Below are 23,150 nucleotides of genomic sequence, written 5' to 3'. Positions count from 1 at the left end.
GCTCTATAATGGCATGGTTACTTTACTTGGTTGTTAAAGAAACTGGAGTACAGCTAAAGAGAGTTTAATCCATGCTTCCACATTTTCCTTTGACCATGGAAACATCACTAAGCAGCCTTCATACAAATTCCATTCCCATTCTGAAGTCACACAGCACAATCTATATTTGAAGTATTTCCTGATCTATAAGTAATATTACACAAATTGTATAAGAAGTCTTAGAAACTAAAGTCACATTGGAAAGCAATTGTGGACAAGCAAGAACAAAAAGACAGGCCCTATGCACCCCAGACTAATATCCTAGACAATAGGTTGACCTTCTCCTTAACGACTAACCTCCTTTGTCCCATATGCTTTTGTTTAATAACTTCACAGCAAGGTACAATATAAGCTGAAATCTTAACTGGTAACAGTGCCCTGGAATTGACCTTGTGCCCGTTAATGCTGATGTTACTATGAGAAATTAAAAACAAACAAAATCACAGAATCACAGAACAACCAAAGTTGGAAGGGGCCTCTGGAGATCATCTAGTCCAGCCCCCCTGATCTAGCAGGGTCCTCTAGAGCACATTGCACAGGATCACGTCCAGCCGAGTTCTGAATGTCTCCAGCGAACGAGACTCCACAACCTCTCGGGGCGACCTGTGCCAGCGTTCAGTCATCCTCACAGGAAAGAAGTTTTTCCTCAGGTTCAGATGGAACTTCCTGTGGTTCAGTTTCTGCCCACTGCCTCTTGTCCTGTCACGGAGAAGAGACTGGCCCCATCCTCTCGACACCCTCCCTTCAGATACGGGTATGCATTGATCAAATTGCCTCTCAGTCTTCTCTTCTCCAGGCTGAACAGGCCCCAGCTCCCTCAGCCTTTCCTCATAGGAGAGATGCTCCAGTCTCTTAATCACCTTTGTAGCCCTCCGCTGCACTTGCTCCAGTAGTGCCATGTCTCTCTTGTACCGGGGAGCCCAGAACTGGACCCAGCACTCCAAGTGAGGCCTCCCCAGGGCTGAGGAGAGGGGGCAGGATCACCTCCCTCGACCTGCTGGCAACACTCTGCCTCATGCACCCCAGCATCCCATTGGCCTTCTTGGCCACAAGGGCACACTGCTGGCTCATGCTCAACTTGTCCCCAGGACTCTCAGGTCCTCCTCTGCAGAGCTGCTTTCCAGCAGGTCAGCCCCCAGCCTGTACTGGTGCATTGGGTTATTGCTCCCGAGGTGCAGGACCCTGCACTGGCCTTTGTTGAACTTCAGGAGGTTCCTCTCCGCCCACCTCTCCAGCCTGTCCAGGTCCCTCTGAAGGGCAGCACAGTCCTCTGGTGTGTTAGCCTCTCCCCCCAGTTTAGTACCATCAGCAAACCTGCTGAAAGTGCACTCTGCCTCTTCCTCCAGGTCATCGATGAATATGTTGTACAAGACCAGACCCAGGACTGACCCCTGCGGAACATCGCTAGCTACAGGCCTCCAACTAGACTCTGCACCACTGACCACAATCCTCTGAGCTCTGCCAGTTCTCAGTCCACATCACTGTCCATTCATCCAGCCTGCACTCCCCAACTTTACCTCTGAGGATGCGATGGGAGGCAGTGTCAAAAGCCTTGCTAAAGTCCAGGTAGACAACATCTACTGCTCTCCCCTCATCTACCCAGCCACTCATTCCACCATAGAGGGTTATCATATTGGTTTAAAAAAAAAAAAAAAAAAAAAAAAAAAAAAAGCAGCCCCATTCCCCTTATGTCTGAAAATATTTAAGCAATAAAATTAAAAAAAGTTAGTTCTTCCATATCAGATCACTAGAAGATGTTTTTCCCTTGGCACTTTATTCTCTTTCCCTTAGCTAAAAGGGATCCTAATAACTATGTGCAATTAGAAAAAAAATAGATAGATGACAGAGAAACTTCAGTGATGCTTCTCTCCATTCTGTATAACTTCAAGACTTGATTATTTAGTTTGGCTCAGTACAGAATTATATCTGAAGGAAGTTTTGTGGTTTGCATTACTCAGTAAGTCAGCTACCTTGAATTTAACTAAATCACACCACAGAGAGAATCCAACTTCATTAGTTCTGTCAAGCATTAGAACCATCTTTTTCTTTTTTAAATAAGTAACCTAAGCAGATAGACACCATGTCTCTCAGAATTAATAACTTTGCCCCTCTTCTGTAAGTTCTCTCTCAGCTGTGCTTCAATATTTATCTTAAAATACAGGCACAAGAGTAGGAAGCAGTATTTATTTTGGCCTTCTAGAAAGGCACAGAAAAGTTATCTGCTTTTCTTACAGATTATCCCTTCCATGAAATTCTCTTTGGAACCCATGTTCTGTCATTTTTATATAAAGTTATAGCTTTCCTAGTTATAACACCCCACCTATTTTACAGGTGTTGTTTGCATTGTGTTCCACTGTATTCAGCACTACAGAGTGACACCTGTTCCCCTGAAAAACAAAACTTTTTGTTGTTTAATGGTCTCCTGCTTCTAAATGATGGTGGGGTGAGGTGGGGTGGGGGAGAAATTAACTGCCATCAGAAACTTTGAACCCCCTTAAGAATACATACATGTATTCCTCCTCTATCACCAAGTTACTTTGGTATGTCAGACTATTCTCAACTTATTTAGCAAGCATGTTACAAATTTTCTACAGCACCAATCTAAAATTTTTGAAAATGTCAAATAGTTATTTCAATTGTCTACTTTATTACACCCAGTTATCTGTTTCTCATAAAGATATAAACAGCAGTGCCCTTATTTGTTGAAGGGGAATACTCTGTACAGAAGAGAGTTATTTTCATATTGTGTAAGTAAATAACAGAATGTTTGACAGAGTAGTTTAAGATATTAATGCCCGAGTTTCTTCTGCCTCTCCCCTCCGTCTACAGATCAGGAGATACCTCTTTTACCTTTTTTTGTGTTGTGGGGGAAGTATTCATACCTAAAGTCTGGTTTTGTTTACATATTTACATAATTATGTAAAGTCCACAATTAACCATTTTAAAAAAAATCTACTATAATAACAATATTAATTTGGAAAGGATCTAACAGGTTATGCAACCACTGAGGTGTTGAGTTAAAAAAAAAAAAATCAAAACAAGTAAACAAATTTGTCATTTAAACAAACGGCAACAAAAAATAAGGTAGCTTGCTGGGCATAATATCCAAGATCTAGAGCATGACAACAGAAGTAAAGATACTTATTTAGATATTTTTCCTCCAATCTGTAATGTTACTACAGGACATCTATGCAGTAAAACTCATTATTTGACAAAATTCTGGACACAGACTCTCAGTTAAGAAATAGTGCATTTTCCTTGTGGGGAACATACTTGGGATATAATTTAGGATAGCTCTCACACAGGGGATGGGGTAGGGAGGGGGTTATATAAGAATACTCATCCGACTCGTATCTACTTTTTTGCCTACAGTATCAAAAAAAGTATTCAGAGTAGGAAGTTCCAAAACATTTACCTCAATACACTCTCATTTTCTTTACTGTATTGATTCAGATCCCTGAGCAAACAGGAACCAACATACCAGAGATTCCAATGTGAAAGGGAGGAAATCCTCTATTTAGACTCCAGCACAAGTTCAGAACCATAGCTAAAAAAGATATTTGTCCTCCTGCAATGCAAATCTCGACTCCAAAAATTAATCTAGTTGAAGACACTGCTGCTGCTGCCCACAAAGAGCGATTAGGTGACCAGAATTTATACAATGAGATGTGAAATGGGACTATAGAACAATTCCAGTTTTAACAGGCTATTTTTAAGTTAGAATAGAAATCCTTGCTTCAACCCTCCGCGTGGTGCTATCTTCAGGAGCTACAGATGGCAAAAGCATATAGCTTTCAAGAGGAGTATATACAACAAAAGAGCCAGTTAGTCCATTAAGCAGTTCAATAAAACAGAAAGACGTAATAATCCTCCAGTGCCACGGGACTGATACTGGCCATACCTCAGAGGCAAAACAAAAAGAGGAAATATCCTGCTCCCTGCCCCCTCCCACTTCAGTTGTTCATCTATCTTAAAAAAAAGTGTGGCAGCTGACAGAAACATTAAGATTTTTAGGTTAAGTAAAGATCAAAAATAGCATCAAGTCAGAGATTATGTCAACTTTTCAGTTGCTTGTAAATCACAGTAACAAAGATGAGATTCAATAAAAAACAAAGCATCTCCACACTCCAAAGTAATCTTCTAGGCCAGTAAGTAGTGCCCTTGTGGCCTTGTAAATAATGGGGGGCTACGATACCTTTTACTGTGGTTTCCAGTTAAAAATAAAGTTAGGTTTAATATCTAAAATGGCAGCAAGATATTTAGTGAGATTTGTGCATTATTTATAATTTGAGAAACATAAGCAAGACACTTGAGATATGACAGACTTCACTGTGGGTAAGGGAAAAGGAAATTGCTTCTTAAGTGACAATTAGTAGAATTTAATTCCCACTTTCTCCAAAAAATTCTTTCTTTGAACAATGGTATAATCCCACCTGTCACACAGGGAAGTTATCTTCATATGGAGTTAGTATGCATCTTACTGGACATCAAGATTAAGCTATACTTTATGTATCTGCAAGCCAATGAAGAGAGCATGGCTTTCTGTCACTGCTTATGGTGATCAGCATTGAAGCAGAAAACATTCTTCTTTTTTACGTAACAGGCAGAATACTTTCACAAATTATAGTTTCATTCCTTGATAGCAGTTAGAAAACTCAGGAACAAAGATGATCAAATTCAAGTCTGAATAAATCACTACAAGATGCATCCGGCCCCTACTACAGTGACCTCAGATATGCCCTAGAAAGACGTCCTTACAGGAGAGACCTATATTTGGCTGAACTGTCTATTGCCATTTCTGTCTCTGTGTTCAGCTTAATGAGACCCAACGAGTGGTGGTCAGCCCTGCAGCAGAACATGGAATTGACCACAGGCTGCTAATGGCTCCAAGGGACCTTAAGTATATTTCACATGAGTGTTGATTAGAAATTCTTCAGCCACTAAAGTTTACCCTACCTCCTTTCTTATGTTCAAAACACTACTTTGTTCAAAATGGTATCTTGATACCAAATGTTGCTCTGAATGGCGCTGGTGACAATTTGGGCTGGTTACAAGTTTATAGTCTGTACCCTTAGAGAAGAAAATCTAGATAGAATAAATCAGTGTAAATACGATACCATCCATCTTGGAAAAATGCTTGATTATGTCCTCATACAATATGAGGAAAGTTATTCCCAAGACTAAAACATAGAAGCAATTGTCTCTTCTGTAAACCATGCATTTCTTTAATCATGATTTTAGGGTACAGAAAGGACTGAAAAGTCCACCTATTTTACCTAAAAAGCTCAGGATTGCTAGGCAAAGGCTTCTTTTCTTCATGAAGATCTAATTAGATGTTCATTTATTCTTCATAGAAAAGTGAAGTCCACAAGCAAGTCTGTAACAATAAGTAGGTCACAACGTCACTTTACCACTACGCAGTGCCACCGATCTTACCAGCATCTGGGAAGAAGTCTAGCAGTAAACTAATGAATAAATAGGTCTGGCATGCTTCCTGGATTATCAGAATTAAAGAATACGAAGCCTTCTGCTAAGGAAGGGGAGCTGGCTAGAAGCTGTTGGAGTAAATACAGTTATCAGAAAATGCCAGTTCCCTGAGCCAAAAAAATATTTAATTCAAAACATTCCAAGCCTGATGAGCTTTTGAGAAACTGAAGCTTAGGATCCTGCAAGCTTTCAGAAGCATTCCATGCAACTGATGCCTGACAATTTTAACAAGAAAATGGACTTTCCTATGACATCAAGTTTCTAATTCATGAGAATTTTCAGATTTTTTTTTTAAATTACCATTTCAGCCCTATTTAAACAGCTTGTCTTTTCCCCCCCAAATGCAAGTTGTTTCTGAAATGATGTGGTAAGAGAAACCATTCCTATCTCCCAGTAGATCTGACTCCCTCATATTGAGAGGGAACATTTGTTTTTTTCCCATTATAAAACAGTTGCAGGATTTCAATCCTGCAACTAGACTGCACTCATATGGCAGTCCATTGAAATCAATGATACTTACTCCACATCTACCAAAGCTAAAGGATCAAAGGCATCTTGGTATGCAGATGCCAAAACATCACTTAGTAACTAAAGCAAACTATCAATCCCATAAATAAACTGAAGCTGTTACATCCCAGTCATCATCTCTTTACATGACTATCCTTTATTAATGCTACGCTCTTAAAAGTATTTATTTCCAAACATGTCATTAACACATACAAACTCTGAAACAGTTTATCAAAAATTATTTTTAATAAGCTTGAACATACCACAGCTTTATCAGGAGACAAATGCAGCATACCTTTTAAGCTGACAGTTAATTTGATAGTTTTTAGAAAAGTTTATTTTTCTGCATTTTATGATACTTAAATTTTAGGTTAAAAGTGGAAATACATGGCTTATTTTATGAATGACTGCTTAAAAGAGTCAGACATGCTACCAGCATTTGGTTCAGCACGTGAGACACAAACCAAAGCTGGCACTGTCAATTAGATCAACAAGAATGAGTCGCTTATACCTGTGCCTTTTCTTGAAGGAAAAAATATTAACCACACTTCTTCTCTTTAAGATTTCTTTCGTGGAATTCAAGATTGAAACATGAACTGCTTTAAATATTTTAGCTGGATTGGAAGAATCCTAAACTCAGCTACACTGTGATTTGAAATCTGTTCTTAAACATGCTAAGTCCATGCAACAAAGGATTACATTCCTCAAGGTAAGTAGGTACTATATCTCAAATTACATGTCGTAGACAATCAACCTGCAACTTGCATCTTAGGGGTGCAGTTATTTCTGTTGATCTTGCATAATATGGCTAAGAGGAATGTGTACTCATGTATATAAGTTTTTAATCATTTAGTATTTGATTAAAGGGCTGGATTTCCCCATTTCCCACTGGAGATTGAAAAAGAAGAACTATGAAAACAAAAGACTTAAGGCAAACCTTAGCCTCACGTTAGGCACTCTTTATCAGATAATAGATGTCAAATAGAAGAACAGGAAAAATGAATTAGTCTCTTGTTTTTGCTTTTAGCATTGGACACACTTCAACAAATCATTTTTAAAGTCATCAGCAAACACCTGTACAAACTTCTGATCAATTTTTACCCAATCATTAAATGGCACAAGACAAAACATCAAAAGGCCAGATTCAAAGTGCCAGACTCAGACTTGCATCTGTCGTGGAAGAGAATTCATATTGTTCCAAAATGAAGCCATATACTTCTTCAGAGAATTTACTGAAAGATTCTGCAATAAAATTATTAGCTATTAATAATTAACTGTAATTAGCTGTAAATAACTGTAAATAGCTGTAAATAACTTCTGATTACATTCTATAAAACCCACATAATTAGCAACTGTCCAACCTAAATTGGGGGGGGGGGATGGGGGGAGGGGGGAACCACAGAGAAAAACCAGCTATGTTTCCTTCATATTTCAGGTACCTGGTGGCAGGACTCTAAATACTCTAATCACAGGGAGATATAGACAAGAGCTCCTGCACAAGACTGACAGGTTTAAATATAGCAGGCTATCCTGACTCAGAAACAACCCATTCCTCCTGTATTCCAGCACTATATCTTCCTTTGCAAAAATTATTTCTAGAGAAAAACATTGATCCTAAATTGAGCCCTAAATTTAGGAGTCTTTTAAACAACAACAACAAATAAATAGATACCTCTTCATTTTATACTGTTTAGAAAAGTTACGGACCTATTTGTCTCCTCAGTACAACAACTTCATTGCAAATCCTATACTCCGTTTACGCAGCTTCTCCCCATCCAGCCCCAAAAAGGTCTGGAAGGCCATGAATTTAAGAGAAATGGGAAAGGCAGAATCTTCAGATTTCACTATTCCATTTATAACCTAGTGCGTTTCCTGATCCAAGAGAGCCATATCCTATTGCTTCCAAAAAGTCACAAGACAAAGTAGAAACGCTTCACTACCTTGAGCTGATCTGCAAGTAGGATTCTGTTCCCTCCCCACCCCACATGAAACAATTTAGAAAGACAATAGAAACCACTCAGGGAAGCCAGCTGAACTACAAGGTCAAGAATACAGAGGAGTAAGATTTCTTGAAGAAAGGTATGAACACAATTTTTATTTCAAGTAAGAAGAAAACTCCTGCAGGAAACAGATAAATCTCCATTCCAGAGTTCTGCCAATGCCATATGACAGAACTTACCAAGTACCAGATTTCTTGATCAGTCTTGTATGTCAAAGTTACTCATACCCCACGTGAAGAGGAATGCAGCTTTTATTCCTGATCTGCAAGGGTAAAAAAAAAAAAGGAAGCGAAAATGGCAGAGTACCATACAGATGTACTACTAACAAGGCTCTCTCATTTCCAGTTTAGAATTGGTCAGCATCAGGTCAGCTAGCTGTTAAAGAGACTTCCCTCTTGTTGGGGAGAAGTACAATGCCACACAGAAAGAAAGGATCAGCTTACAACTCTCCAAGTGCACCTTCGAAGTCTCTTCGAGCAGTCACAGGCAACAGTAGAAAACGCTGCTCCGGCTCTTCCGAGTTTGTGACAGCAAAAAGCTGCTGTGGTGATCGACTGAAGCTGACGAAGTGAGCAATCTGCTGCTCCTACTTAGGAAACGGATAGAAGTCCTTGATAAAACAAGTAGTAGCTCTATAGCCTAAGAGGTTAGTTGATATCAGTTTTCTCAAAATGATTTGATCCCTCAGAAGAGGGATTCGCACAAGATGCCCTGATCACCTCAAAATACAAAAGAGCCAGAAATGACTTCAAGTCACTGCAAATACCAGCCCTCAGAACACTCTCTCCGTTTGCTGCACATAATAAAGTCCTCACATAAAGCTAGGCTCAGACCAGCAAACCTGCTCCCCGAGTCAGTGGACAAGTATTCTTAAAGTTGAGACATTCAGCAAGTAAGAACATAAATTTTAGTAACGGACAGAAGAAATACTACACACTAAATACACTCGTTTCCTCGCGGCACACCAAAGTTAAGGTTTCTCTTCCAGCTTTCTCCCTCCGTATCACTACAGAAAGTGTTGACAAGTTAAATAAGAAATCCACGGTCCCCGAATTTACAGATAAATGCTTCTTCAAAAGCATTCTGTGATGGTAAAAAGCTGTTGCGGTGGTTGACTACATTTACAAACAGTCTGTAAATCCTACAAATGTTAATGTGAACTCTCCAGCGAGACGCTTAAATTCTTGGTTAGTAGCCCAAACTCTAAAAAACTCCATAAACTCTAGAAAAAAGCTGTTCTGCTGGCATCAGAATCTTAAAAAGTTCCAGGAACACAAACTTCACTGAATGTGAGGACAGAGGTGACAAACAGAATAGGCAAAAAGGTTGTAAAATGAAGTCAGTCTACCAGCAAAACCATGGTGCTGCATAATCAAAACAGTGTGCTTGGCATAAATGGTGGAAGAGATCAATAGCTTCCTCCTCTTTCATTTCCTAGAAAGAATTTTCTGGTGCTTCTGGTCGTCTTTGTTCCTTGTACCAAGTCTTCTCTTTCTTGAAGGATATACTGATTTTCTGCACCATGCAGACTGAGCTAGAGAAAACTGGCAGTAGAAATCCTGCTCTGAGGCTCTATAGAGCTTTCTTCTCCATCACACACACAAAATCCAACACACTAAGAGAATGTCATACTAGGGATGTTTTTGTAATGCACAGTATATTGCTGAAGTAACTAGCACCGAAGTAGGAATTATCGCTGAGGTCTAAATTCAAACATTTTATACCTCAGAGCTCCTCCTTGCCACCAGAGCTTCTTAGCAAGAAACAGTAGCCTAGAAAAAAAGCCAACCCTGAATACCCAAGAAGCCCTGGTTTTAAAAATAATAATGATATAATGGTACCCTGCTCAGGAGAAGTGAAGATGTGAAATAGTAAGTGGAGAAGTCTCTTGGACTCAAGTAATTTACCATTGTTTTCAAGAACTGCACACAAGTTGATTCTGGGACACACTGTTGAAGTGCAATTCTTCACATCATCACTAAACTCAGAGCACTCCAGACATTTCCAACATTTCAAGACAGGAACTTCTGAAGCCTAAAGTACAAAGGGAGCATTTCCTATTACAGTCCACTTCTTTGGAGCAGAACGCATTCATTTAGGAGCCAGCAGATGCTGACAGGAGCACAGAAAGGAAATACATAATACTTTCCAATATACCCTGACCAATTTGATGGCCTCGATGAAGAAATTCTCTCAGAGAAGGTATAACACTTGGCATCCCAACAGAAAAGGCTAAGATCAAATATTTGTTCAAAAGCAGTAGGAGGTTAAAATAAACTAAAGTAAGGATCACTTAAGCAAACTGGACATACACAAGTTCATGGGCCCTGATGGGATGCACCCACAAGTGCTGAGGGAGCCAGCTGATGCCATTGAAAGGCCACTCTCAATCATCTTTGAAAGGTTATGGCAATCAGGAGAGATGCCTGAAGACTGGAAGAAAGTAAATGTCACTCCAGTCTTCAAAAAGGGCAAGAAGGAGGACCCAGGGAACCATAGGCCAGTCAGCCTCACCTTAATCCCTGGAAAGGTGATGGAGCAGCTAATCCTGGACACCATTTACAAGCATATGAAGGATAAGAAGGTGATTAGGAGTAGTCAGCATGGATTCACAAAGGGGAAATCATGCTTACCAACCTGGAGTACTGTGTCCAGTGCTGGGCACCCCCAGTGCTGGGCACCCCCATATAAGAGAGATTATGGAGCTATTGGAGCAAGTCCAGCAAAGGGCTACTAAGATTTAAGGGACTGGAGCATCTCTCGTATGAAGAAAGGCTGAGAAAGATGAAACTGTTTAGGTTGGAGAAGAGAAGACTGATGGGGGACCTTATCAAAGCACTTAAATGTCTGAAGGGAGAGTGTGAAGAGGATGGGGCCAGACTTCTCAGTGGCACCCAGTGACAGGACAAGCGGCAACAGGCACAAACTGAAACACACAAGTTCCATCTGAACATAAGAAGAAACTTTCTTACTGTGAGGGTGACTGAACACTGGAACAGGATGTCCAAAGAGGCTGAAGAGTCTCCATCCTTGGAGATTCTCAAAAGCCATTTGTAGAGGGTCCCAGGCAACCTGCTTGAGCAGTGGGGTTGGACTAAATGATCTCCAGAGGTCCCTTCCAACCTCCACCGTTCTGTGACCTAGCTGAAGATCATAGCTGAAAAGCTGAAGGGCCAAAACAAAAACCAACTCACATTTCTCAGCTCCACTATTAGACAACAGAGAGGACCTGATGATGTGGAAGGGAAGGAGTACGTGTTTTCAGCATGTTTTGAACCCCGAGTGCACCTAATGAACACTGCTACAGCAAAAATACCTTTGGTCTCAAGTGCCTACACTGTATAAATCAGAGAGCTAGGACAGATATATGAATTAGCATCTAAAAGACAAAATTATGTCAAGCCTAATGGAAATTTGCACAACACATGTAAGATGGGTATAGAACGGACAAAAACAAGGAGGAAAAGGCCAAGTAATGCTGAAAGGAGATGCCTCAGCCTGGAGGAGGGTTACTGGCAAATTTCCTTGAGAGTAAATTTCTGTCATTTAACTTGTTAAACATCAACCTAAAAACATACGAGAACATTAATGAAATTACTATACTGAAGTTGTTACTGATTCTATCAGCACAGAAGACGGAGGCCTCAAAGATGCGAGATTAAATGTCACATGGCTATCTAATAATATGAAGTTCAAGAGCATATACCCAGAGACTAGTAAAGAACCCACTAAGAGTTCAATAGCTGACATTACTTTGACAGAGAGGGACCTGCTTTCCTGTTAGATCACAAGAACACTATACACCATTTCTGAATAACTTTTAAAACGCAGGCATTAACAGAAAAAGGTGCAAGACCACCTAAATCAGCAGAGCTTTGAAATGAAGCTTCCTGAACCTCTTCCTTAAGGCAAAACTCCCTAAATAGTCAAACTTCTTAACCAAAAAAAAAAAAAAAAAAAACCAAAAAACCAAAAAAGCTGGAAATATTTCAGAAATACTATGCATTAATCTTTTTTTTTTTTTTTCCTCCTAAGTTTTCACCAGTGGCTGCAGACAAAAGGTCCTAAACTAAACAGATGTTTGCCCTGATCTGATGATACAGAGACTGATTATTCTGATTTCCGTTGAACATGGTCCTGACTATATTTGAAATACTATTTAGAATGACACTGTAGAATCCATTCAAACTGGAACAGGAGCAAAGGAAAGACTACTCAAACAGATCACAAGAACAGAGAACTTACTACAGCTGCAGGGACTACCCTGGGATTGTACTATAGAGCATACAGTTAGCATTCAACAGTATCAGGTACTAACGGCCTGCACTGGCTTGTATTTTTATAGCAACATTTTTTCACCTGTCTTTGAACTAATTGTTTAAATTCAAATCCACTCATTCGGATTGGAGTCATTACTACTCATTACTCAGTAACACCATGTTTTTGCTATGTTAAATGGGAGAGAATATCTAAATAGGAATAAATAACAGAAAATAAAACAAGGAAAAACCCTAAATGACAAAGTTGCCAGAATATATATAAACTGGGGATAAAATTTGGTTAGAAGTGTTAGAATTTCTAGCCTGAGTGAGTTTTGGAAACATTTCTGAAAAAGAAGGATTAGAACCAAAAATCAAGTCCTTCCACATAACTGGTCTGTAGCCATTTTGAAGTTTTTGACAACAGGGGAGCAGACTTCTTGACCTGGGAGGATTACAAGAGAATTATTCTAGAATAAGGTGGTATAAAGGATCACATTCCTTTCCCTCAAGCATCAGAAGAAGGGATATCTAGCAGCAACGCATAAATGAAAAACAGAGGAGATTAGACACTTTGGGAAAGATAATATCACAGAAGTCTCTTGGACTGAGAGATGGACGGTATAATTTACGTGGGTGAACATGGTTTTCGGGGGCACTTGAGATATAAACACACAAGAAAAATAAAAGCTGAGAGAAGACTCTTTGTAACAAAGAGGCAGATGGAGAGCTGTCAGAATGGCTTTAGTCACTGACAATAAAAAAAAGGAAAGGTATGGAAGTAAACAAATGGGAAGCTTTAAGAAAGACTCAAAGATAGGAAATGACTGCTTGTGAAGTTTGAAGGATGGAAATATAGGGTGGTTTAGGTGAAATAAGGAGAATGAAAGAGTATGAATTAGAATCAAAGGGAAGTCCACTGTCACAGCATTATTCAGCTGGTAGTAAAGCAAACTTTGCAGACTGGATTGGGCATAGTTGGCACTAGAGCCTTTATACAGAGCACTCTAATGCAGTAGTAGATCCTAAGTAGATCTGTTTTTTCTTTCCTGCATCAGAGGGCTAACACCAGAATGACCTGCATCCAACCTACAGGTCATAAAGCAGTAGCCATCTGCTAATCCCTCCCCCTCCCAGATTAGGGAGTTTATTGGCTACACTAAATGTGAAGATTTGACTTCCTCTAAAGTGGCCCTTGTTGTGGCATACCCTCTGCTATTGTCAGCTAACCTGACAGCTACAATCACAAATTGGAGTCATTTAAAGTAGTTTTCTGTAATCAGCATTACATATGGCAGCAATAGTAGTTAATCATTAACCATAAAGTGTTGAGCAGTCTTGCACCAGCAGTACAGTAACCTGGCACTATAAAATTGTTAGTGCTTTTTTTAAAATTTAAGTTTTAAAACTTAAGTATGACCTGCAAAGCTTCTTAACAGGAGTTACAAAAAGCAGCAGCATATTCAACTTCAGTCTAATTACCAATTACTGCGCTCTGACCTATTTGTGGCTCAGCGGACTGGAAATGCACTCAAGCTAGTTTATAAAGCAGCAGAATTATGATGATGAGAACTATTATTCATATATAGGATTTTAACTAGCCTTTAATTAAGATACAGACATATCTATATATATTCACATCTAGTGACATTTGCCTAACTCTCACTCCAACAATAACTACGTGGTGCTATGGTGATGCAGGTCTGGATGGATGTTGAAAACTCAAAGCAATTAAAAGCATTAGCTGAGAGGTCAGAAGAATTTTAGGCAGAATAAAACATCTAAGAAGAGTCTAATCCAGCTTCTTAAGAAATAACACAGGTACCAGGTCTGTGCCAAAAGTGGAAACAACAACAAAAAGGACAACCCGAAGCACAGGTCTTTGATTCAAAAAGTTATGTTCACTTGATCACACCCCATAAAAAGGAATTGCACTTCTACCTCTGAACCTACATAAATGCATCAAGAGTTCCCTACACTTTGCCACACATCTATGCCCCTTATGGTCTCAAATAGATGAGCCATTACCATCAAGTCTTCCCTAGTCTCCTCCACCTTCTTCCTGGCTTTTCCATGCCTTTAGCAGATGGAAGAATAAAGTGGTAGATTAATAATGACAAAAAGATACATCACATAATAGCTTTATGCCCTCAAAAAACTTTTTAAAATATATTGAATTAGTTAGCACTCCTTCAGTACCTTCCAGAATATATATGGTAGCTAAATTTATAACTCCCTCCCATTTCTCAGAAGTTTGATATCAGAGATGCTAATCACACAAATTCAGTTCTGCTCCCTCTATCAATGTTTCAACCCATTTTATCAAAGTTCCCTCCAAACACAAAGAGGAGAACAAGGTTCAAGAGTAACATGAAAGAGAAGCGGTCCTAACTAGCATAATGAATTTTAAGTTAGTGAAGTCTTTAAAGCTCTGGCTGACCTCTATACTTTACATAAATACATTGAATTCTAAAGGTTAAAACAAGCACTTTGTTTAAAGCCGTGATACTTCAGCCTCATTCAAGAAAAAGGGATCCATTGATCCACTGTAACTACTCAAAACACTCATAATATAGCTAAGAAAAAAAAAAGGGGGGGGGGGGGGGAGAAGCGGAAGAGGTACAGGTACTAATTTTTTTTCCTGTTCCAGCTTTAGGCAGTACAAGTCCTGCCTACTTGCTGGTAGCTGGTATACAGCTCTTTAGTGGCATAAATGGATCTAATAAATTGATCAACATGACATGTTCCCTTACACAACTACTACTGCTTATTACCATAGCAAGCCAGTTCAGGAGACTCAGCTAATAGAAAACCCAGGCCACACACACATCCCCCCACCCCAAAAAATAAACAAAACAACCCCAGAAGCCACACACCCAAGAACACCATAGCAGGCCCTGAGAATAACTTAAAACAGAAAAATAGTTCACTGCTGGATCACTGCAGGTTTCACTGCAAGAGAAGAATAATTGGAAACATTTATTACTGACAAGATTACAGTAACATGTAATCTTGCTGACTAGGATCCTGTTCAGCCAACTTGGTTTTCAGCTCACTTTGTACCTACAAAAAACCGTTGCTAGAAGAGACAGAGTTACTAAAAGAAACAGCCTTGTTCAGTGAAGCAGCTTATACCTCAACTCAGCAAGAGAAAAAGCTAGTGTGTAGTAAACCTGATTAGGAAACTGACCCAAGTTAGACTAGACCTGACCTTTTCTTTCCTGTTCTTCCTCCTGCTACCTTTCCCCTCCTGTTTTCCAGGTTAGTTTTAAGCTAATTAGTTTTACAATCCAGTTTGTTTGGGCAGTTCAATGAATGAATGTTCATGCCAGTCTACTGGGATCATTAAGATATAGCACATTCAGAATGGAAAACTGCACGGCATTGTGTCAGGCATCAAAGTTATTCATTTCTATGGTTAGCACAGAGTTACGCAGGGCCAACTCAAGGGAATAACGGAGAGCGAGTTGCAACAACAAACATCTCAACTCCACTTCTTCTGGTGGACAGAAGTTCCAGCTTAAGTAACACCTTAAGTGCCTACAATGAAGAAAGACTGTTTCTCAGCTCACTGTCAGTCAAATAAAAAGTAAACAGCTATCATGTGAGAAGGTACAGTGAGAAACTTCAAGCTATGCCCAACTAACAGAAGTTACATTAGCTCATGAAAAAACTTAAAACTTGAACAGCTTCTATCATATACTAATATGCAGACACAGTGAGCACCCAAAAAATAACAAGTTTTATGCACACAACTGAAAACGTGTACATCCATTTGTACACTCCGCAACAAATTTCTATTCTGAGAACAAAGAACTCGCTCAAAACTTTCCTTGCATCCTGCATGGTCCATGGATTTGTTCAATTTGTCCATACATCCTTACAATTGCAGATTCCCAAGGTATCAGTGAACTCTAACTGCTAGACAAACAGATTTCCCCCCCCTTTTTAAACTAAGTCTCTGTGCACTATTACTCTACTTTTTCCTGCACTACTTTCAGTAAAAAATTCTTTCAAGATTCAAATATAGACATAAACATAAGATAACCCTTCAAAAACACTTTGAGAGCAGTAGGCCATTACTAGTTCTTGAGAGAGGAGCTGGTGAGATAAAAAGGATTGTGAGAGAACACCGAAAATAAGTTTTTTTTTAACACTACATATTTGAAGCAAAGATGATATCAAGACAAACAAAACAAACCCTACGCATTTTCTCTTTTGACCTTAAGAGGGCCAATATGCTAGGCTGCAGCAACTTCCAGTGACATATATATATGCACTAGCCTGACTATTTTTCCCCCGTTTTCTTTACCAAGCCAGTTCAAGGGAAATAAGAATTGTATGTGTAGCATGGTATTCCACTCCTGTCAGGCAAAAGTGCCAAAGGCAGCTAAAACAGTTTGAGGGCTTATATTTCTGCAATCGTTCATTGTGTTCCTGCCATGCATCTCATCCCTTTCCTTGCACTAACGCTAGAATCAGTCAGATTATTTTGCAATCCACTAACTCCTCAACAACAAAGAGCCAACTGAGTAGTTACCGAGTTGAAGCAGATCAGAGAGGAGTCTGATGAGTGCTGATGTAAGCATATGAACAGAAGGAGCATACTGTCAAGACTGATTTCTCCATTCTGATAACAGTTACATTAGACTTGATGATGTGGGACAACACTTTTCTCCAAAACTGTGGTTTCATAATATATGTTCGGCAATAATACTGGCTTTAATATCAGCTTCTGCAACACCAGTTTAAGCTATTCCCCCTCCAGGATGCCATCTTCCCCCACTGCATCAAGGACTGCTTGTGTCACATCAAGAGCCTGTGCTGTGACTCTGATCCAGATTTAATTCCTGTTCCTCTTCCCAACAGCGTTATACTTGTAGTAACACTAAGATTACTTCCATGATCTCTTTCACACTGGAGTCACACCAAGAGTTTCATACTGCAACTCAAAGCATAGCAGCAGCACAGGAATACCTTAAACCAATATTACTGCTCATCATATTGCATGATCATACTATGGCCATAGTAAGCTTGCTTGCTATTCTAACAAGTTGAAGTGCCAGGGAGGCAAAAACAGTTCAAAGTGAGCATCATTTTCAGATCATTCTTGCATACAGTCTGTTAGCTGCTTGAGAGGTAATAAAGCACTGAGCCACCAAAGCAATCATTGGAAGACAGGCAAGAGCATTATAGATTTAAAGTGAAATAACTAGCTCTGCCACTAGCACTGTGGCAGCTACAGGACATTCTCTATAACTGCAGTGGCATTACAAAAAAAATTACAGTAACCTGCTGCAGTGCAGTCACAGTGGAAGTGAAAAAACTTGTGCATATTGTGGGAATAAAGATATGAAGCAATTAACACAGGAATGCTGCAAGCGTGGGGGTGATACCAAATGCAGTAGATATAAATCTTTTGTTTTGTGTGAATTCTTTTCCTGGCAAGTGAACTTGAGGGATAACTCGTTCAAGAACAGCAAGCTGGAGCAGAAGATAAAGTATTTTCAAAGTTAGCCCACAGTTTTAGAGCAATCCTCTACAAAAATAGAGCAAAAGCACAGATTGCCATTATATGAAAACCCAAAGTCTAGATCTGTCAAAACAGAGAACTAGACATACCTGTTTGTTCTAGTTTAGAGGAAAAAAAGCCAGAAAAGTGACATCAAGAGAAAAGAAGATGATTCCATAAGCATAGAAAAAACAGATTTTAATTTTGATCACATTTGAATTTTCACAAGAAAGCAATACCAAGGCTACTTCCTGCCAAATGGATGTCCTCACGCCAAAAAAAAAAAAAAAAATTAAAACTTCTAAAAACCCACAAAACCCAAAAGAACCCCTAATCACCCACCAACAAGAATTGATGCATTTACTTTTTTTAAAAAAGTAGCTGTTATTTAAATCTTTTTGAAACTACTTCAACACAATGCAAACTACTTTTGAAACTACTTCAACACAATGCAAAGCCCTAGCAAGAAAATTTCAACTCAGATGAGTTATCTGCACTTTCCATTAAAAAGTCTCGAGGTGCTGTACGAGTCTTTGCTCATAGGACATCCTGCTAGTATAATAAGAAGCGTCAGTTCACACTGAAGACTTTTTGTGCCCGGGCATTTACTAACAGTCTCCTCTGTGTTCATTTCATGAAAGTTGTAAGGACTCAATGCGTTTGAGAATACTCTACCTGTAAAGTTCAGACAAATTGGTCTGTTTGGAAGAACACTGCCAGATCACACAAATGCTGCTTCTTAAGGCTGACCAGAGTACGAAGCTAGACTTTTTACAGCTCCATACCACCGAAGCCTTTCAATTCAGTGGATGCATTTAACAAATTAAATTGTAAAGTTTTAATCAAAAAGCATCACTATTATTAGCTATTCAGAAACTCATTCTCTAAAATACCTTGAGATTTAAAAGACTGTGCAACTTGGTTGCTGGAAAGGTAGGTACTTCAACCCTGAGCTTTTACACACTTTCTCATAAACACAGTCTAGAATTAGAGTACGCTGTTGCTGTTAGTGAAGTAACAAAGATAGTACCTAGGACAAAATGTACCAGTGAGTCCTGCTGTAAACAGTACTTGTTAGCACCTATCATGCATGCTGTAAGAACTCCTACAGAATCAAGCTCTTCAGATGACTTCAAAGAGCATCTAGTTTTTAAATTCTTATCAGAGTCATGTGAAAGCTAGGTCCTAGGGATTAAGACACATCCATAAGCTGGACCCTAGGCATCTTAGGAATGTTAGTGCTAACATAATGCACACAAAGCTTACCACCTGAATGGTTTTTTTGTACTGAATGGGATATATTCACAAAAATCCTAATTAAGTATTCAAATATAGCATGAAGCCTTCAAATATGTTTACATATCAAGTAACAGTTCTCAGCAACTCAGAATTTTATCACTGCTTCTCTCTCAAACTCTTTAAATATATGAACATTTTGTCTTGGCACTTCAAGTCATATTTTGCAGGTCACTAATTAACATAATAGGTTGGCAAAAGGACCAAGCTTTTAATTCTTAAGGCCATACAAGTATCCGAGTTTGCTAGCAGGTTTTGACCAAAAACAAAAAACCCCTCCATACCCCACACACAAAATACACCACACAGCAGAAGTAAAACCCTTCGCACAGAGGTCCCTTACCTTCACTGATCCCCAGGTAAACAGGGCACTGAAGACAATTATTATTCCTATCTTGTTGTTGTGGATATGAACAATCTGCTGCCTATGAGCCTCAAGCTGGGCAATCACTGTCTTTGAGGGATTCTCTCTGGCTTGGTTTACCATTTCTATAAAGTAAGTGGATGAGGAATCCTTTACAGAAAGTGTTTGGACTTGCTCAAGTGATGCTACACCACAAAAATGCAAATATCAAGTTAGAAAAACAAATATCAAGTTTAGTATCAATATGATAAATAAGACATCAAAACACAGTTCATCCAAAGGGTCAGCAGAAACAATATAACACACCCTGACTTTTTTACTTCATTCTTCTAGCACAATGCCTGACAAATTACAGACAACAGAACCACATCACTTTTTAATGTTTTTACAAATTAAGAGTTTTCTAAGAGTAGAATGATGAGGGTTTTTTTTTTTTTTTTTTAAGGACTGATAAGATGGTTTAAAAGTTTTGGGACTACTACTTTACCACATCATTTCCTCACTTTGCTACAAAGGTATAATTCTGGAGAAGGATGGAGAAAGAAAAAGGAAAAGTTACACCAAATTCCTCCTATTCACCACTCCCTTCCCCCACTCTCCTGTACTGTTGCTTCAGCCATCAACTGGTCAATTTTCTAGACTCTCCAGTTAACGTTAACCTTGATTCTTCAAATATCTTAGGAATACTTTGATGACTGAAAATAGTTAAGAGTTTTCACTTCGGAAGTTATTTGAGCTAATAGATGAGGTTATTTTACGGAAGTTAATACTACAGATTTTCAAAGGAGTAAAGAAAAAAAAATGTGTAAGAGCACTCTTCTGCCATTATCCTGATTACCCACTTTCTTGCCACTTTGTTTACACTTTCTCACAGATAAGGGCTGCTCAACAGGCACACCAAATAACAGCTCTCAGCTGAGACTGGTCATGGTTTAATAGTTAGTCAAGGTCTAGAATCTGCTAAGGAGGAAGAATATAATCATATATACGGGGTTCCTTTCTATTAATAGCATTTTGCATAATAGAGATGCAAAGAAATATCCTAAATAACTTTTATTCGAAGATAGGAATATACAATAGGAAATGGAGCATGAAGTAACAACATAGTGGAACCAATTTAAAACATAATTACTTATGTTCTGATTTTACACTTCACAAATCTCAGTGAAAAAACAACCCAAGAAACAACTTCAAAGCAGCTTGCTAAATATACAGATCTGCTGAGCAGAGGATCCAATGTATGGTGAAGTTCTGTTTTACAGTGCCTTGATTAGAGTGCTTTGCAGACCCTGTGTTAGTTACGCTATGTAACTGCATTCCCTTAGTAGAACTGTTGGCATACTATTACCACCTGAAAGTCCCTTCAGTCATCAACTGTCAAGCAGACATTCAGAATTTTAGCTGCAGTTAGAAAATAAAATGTCATGAAGTAAGAGGAAACCAGAACTGCAAGAAAGTCCATTTGTGAGAGACATGAGTCTGTCAGATTTAACTGTTTTATCACAGCATCTATGCCAACGAACTAGTCCTCCCCACACATTCTATTAAACTGCATTCTTTCCACAAAAGAACACTTATGTCCGAGTATATGGATGAACATTTTCTTCCTAACCAGTATCACAACCTTAAGGATTAAAAAGACTGTGTAAGCATACACAGGTATCATAACATATACACAGGTGTTGAAACAGGTGTTTTAAAACATCACTGGTTCCTGGAGCAACATAGCAAGAACAAGAAACACATAGGCATGAAGCAGCTATCAGGCTACTGAAGATGCACGAAAATGCAATAAACATGGACAAAGTTAAATCCCTGTAACCATACCTACTTGTTAAATATTTAATTCTTACTTCAGTCTTTCTCAAGCACACGCAAAGACATTGAATGAACTGCTGTTTATCCTCTCAGTTACATCTAGATATGTTTTCACGGCTCAGCCATCAGGGAAGATCAGCACACTAACATACTAGTTGAATATCGATTTTTTTTAAATCTCTTTCCCTAACGAGGGAAATCTGTGTCGAAACGATGAAAATAAGCAGTTCTACGTACTGAAGCATTCACCAAAAAAAAAAAAGCCCAAAACAACAACCGATCTCAGCTCGCAACACCTCAACGGAGCATGTAACAAGCGCCAGCACTCAGCACAGTCAGCCTGCCCTCCTAACTGAAGGAAGGCGGCAGAAGAGCGAGGGCAGAGTCGTTAACGGCCGCGCTGCTCTCTCCCGCACTGGCCAGGCTGCAAAACAAGGCCTGCGGCGGCGCAGGTACCCACCGGCGGGGAGCGGCTTCCCCCGCCGCCGCCGCGGCCCGGGTGCCGCGGCCGGGCTCTCCCGCGCGGGAGCGCCGCCGCGGCGGTCGCCAAGGACCGTGCTCGCCCGCCCCGAGCGCGCGGGGCAGCCACGTGACCCGGGGGAACCTCACGGCGCGAGACCCTCCGGGGCAGCCCCCCGGGGGGGGGAGGGGGAGTGAGGGGGAGAACTGCCGTCGCCATGACAACTTCCAAGGGGGGGGAGGGAGGGAGGGAAAACTTCAAATCCCAACCGTCAGTGCAGGAGCGGCTCCCTCTTAAAGGCGCACACACACAAACACACACACACGGATTCCCTTCCCCCCGTCCCCGTCTCCCCCCCGCCCCGTCCCCCAGGCACTCGCGATGGAGGGGGAGCGAAGGGGGGCTGCCACCGGCACTCATCGCGCAAACGACAAGAAGCCGAGACAAAAGGACCCGAGCCCAGAAAGGGTCTAGGTCGGCGGCGAAGGGAGGGATCACGGGGCCCTAACGGAATCCGCACCACCCGCCCTCCGCTCACCGGAGGCGGCTTAGGACCTTCGCTCGCCCCACGGACCCGGTCCCCGCTTCCGCCCTCCAAGAAAGCCCCTGCAACCGCTCCTCCATCCCCGCTCCCCCCTCCGAGACAGCCGGGCGCAGGATGCCTCGTCCGCTCGCCTCGTCCCCCCGCGGAGACCCCGCTCCCCGACTCGCCGCCCGCTTCCCTGGAGAGCCCCGCTCCGCGCCCCCTCCCCGCCCCGCCGCCGGGATGCCCCTGTCCCCTTCCCCTCTCTTACCCACACAGTGCATGAGCCGGTGCCGCCAGGAGTCGAGTTCTCGGCGGACTCCCCTGCGCTCCGCCGTGCAGCGGGGGCTCCGGCACTGCGAGGAGGAGGCAGCGGCGGCAGGAGGAGCGGGAGCCGCGGCGGCCATTCTGTCTGTTCCCTTTTCCATCTGCCTCTGACCTCACGCCCGCTCATTTACATACGAGCGCGCGCGCCACCCAGAAGAGCCGCGCGCTCACCCGGCACCTCTCTCCCGCCCCCCCCCGCCACCGCCACCCCACCCCACCCCACCCCCGCCAGCGCGTGCCCGCGCGCCCCCCTCAGCATCCGGGGCGGGCAGCGCGCGCCGCCTCGCGGGGCCCCGGACACGTGTCCCCCGCGGCGGCGGCGGCCGCCCGCTGCCTGCCTGCCTGCGGCCTCGGCGCCCCCGCACCCGCCCGAGGAAGGCGGCGCGGCCGAGCTGCTGCGCCTTCCGCCTTAAAAACTTCGCCCGAAGCCCTGGGCCGGTTCCTTAAGCGGGCGGAAAGCGCCCCCCCACCCCGTCCCCGCGCCGCCCGCCTTCCCACGGACGCCCCTCGGCCTACAAATCCCGCCGGGCAGCGCGCCGCCCGCCGCGGCCCACCAAG

At 41.4% G+C, this 23,150-nt stretch overlaps 1 protein-coding gene across 3 annotated transcripts in view; it reads right to left on the bottom strand.

The window, feature by feature from the left end:
• Nucleotides 1-22,802, bottom strand: part of LCORL (ligand dependent nuclear receptor corepressor like) — an 89,290-nt gene extending 66,488 nt beyond the window's left edge. For all 3 annotated transcript variants that reach the window (XM_068943290.1, XM_068943291.1, XM_068943289.1), the window contains exon 1: nt 22,537-22,802. In XM_068943290.1, coding sequence (XP_068799391.1) covers nt 22,537-22,693 — 157 coding nt within the window. In that variant the 5' untranslated portion in view covers nt 22,694-22,802. The remainder of the gene's footprint in view (nt 1-22,536) is intronic.
• Between the last annotated feature and the right edge of the window lie 348 nt (nt 22,803-23,150).

Source organism: Struthio camelus, chromosome 4 (genome assembly GCF_040807025.1).
Source record: "Struthio camelus isolate bStrCam1 chromosome 4, bStrCam1.hap1, whole genome shotgun sequence".
NCBI classification, from domain to species: Eukaryota; Metazoa; Chordata; class Aves; order Struthioniformes; family Struthionidae; genus Struthio; species Struthio camelus.
The sequence above is the reverse complement of the archived record's forward strand: the minus strand, read 5'-3'. Positions and strand labels throughout refer to the sequence as shown.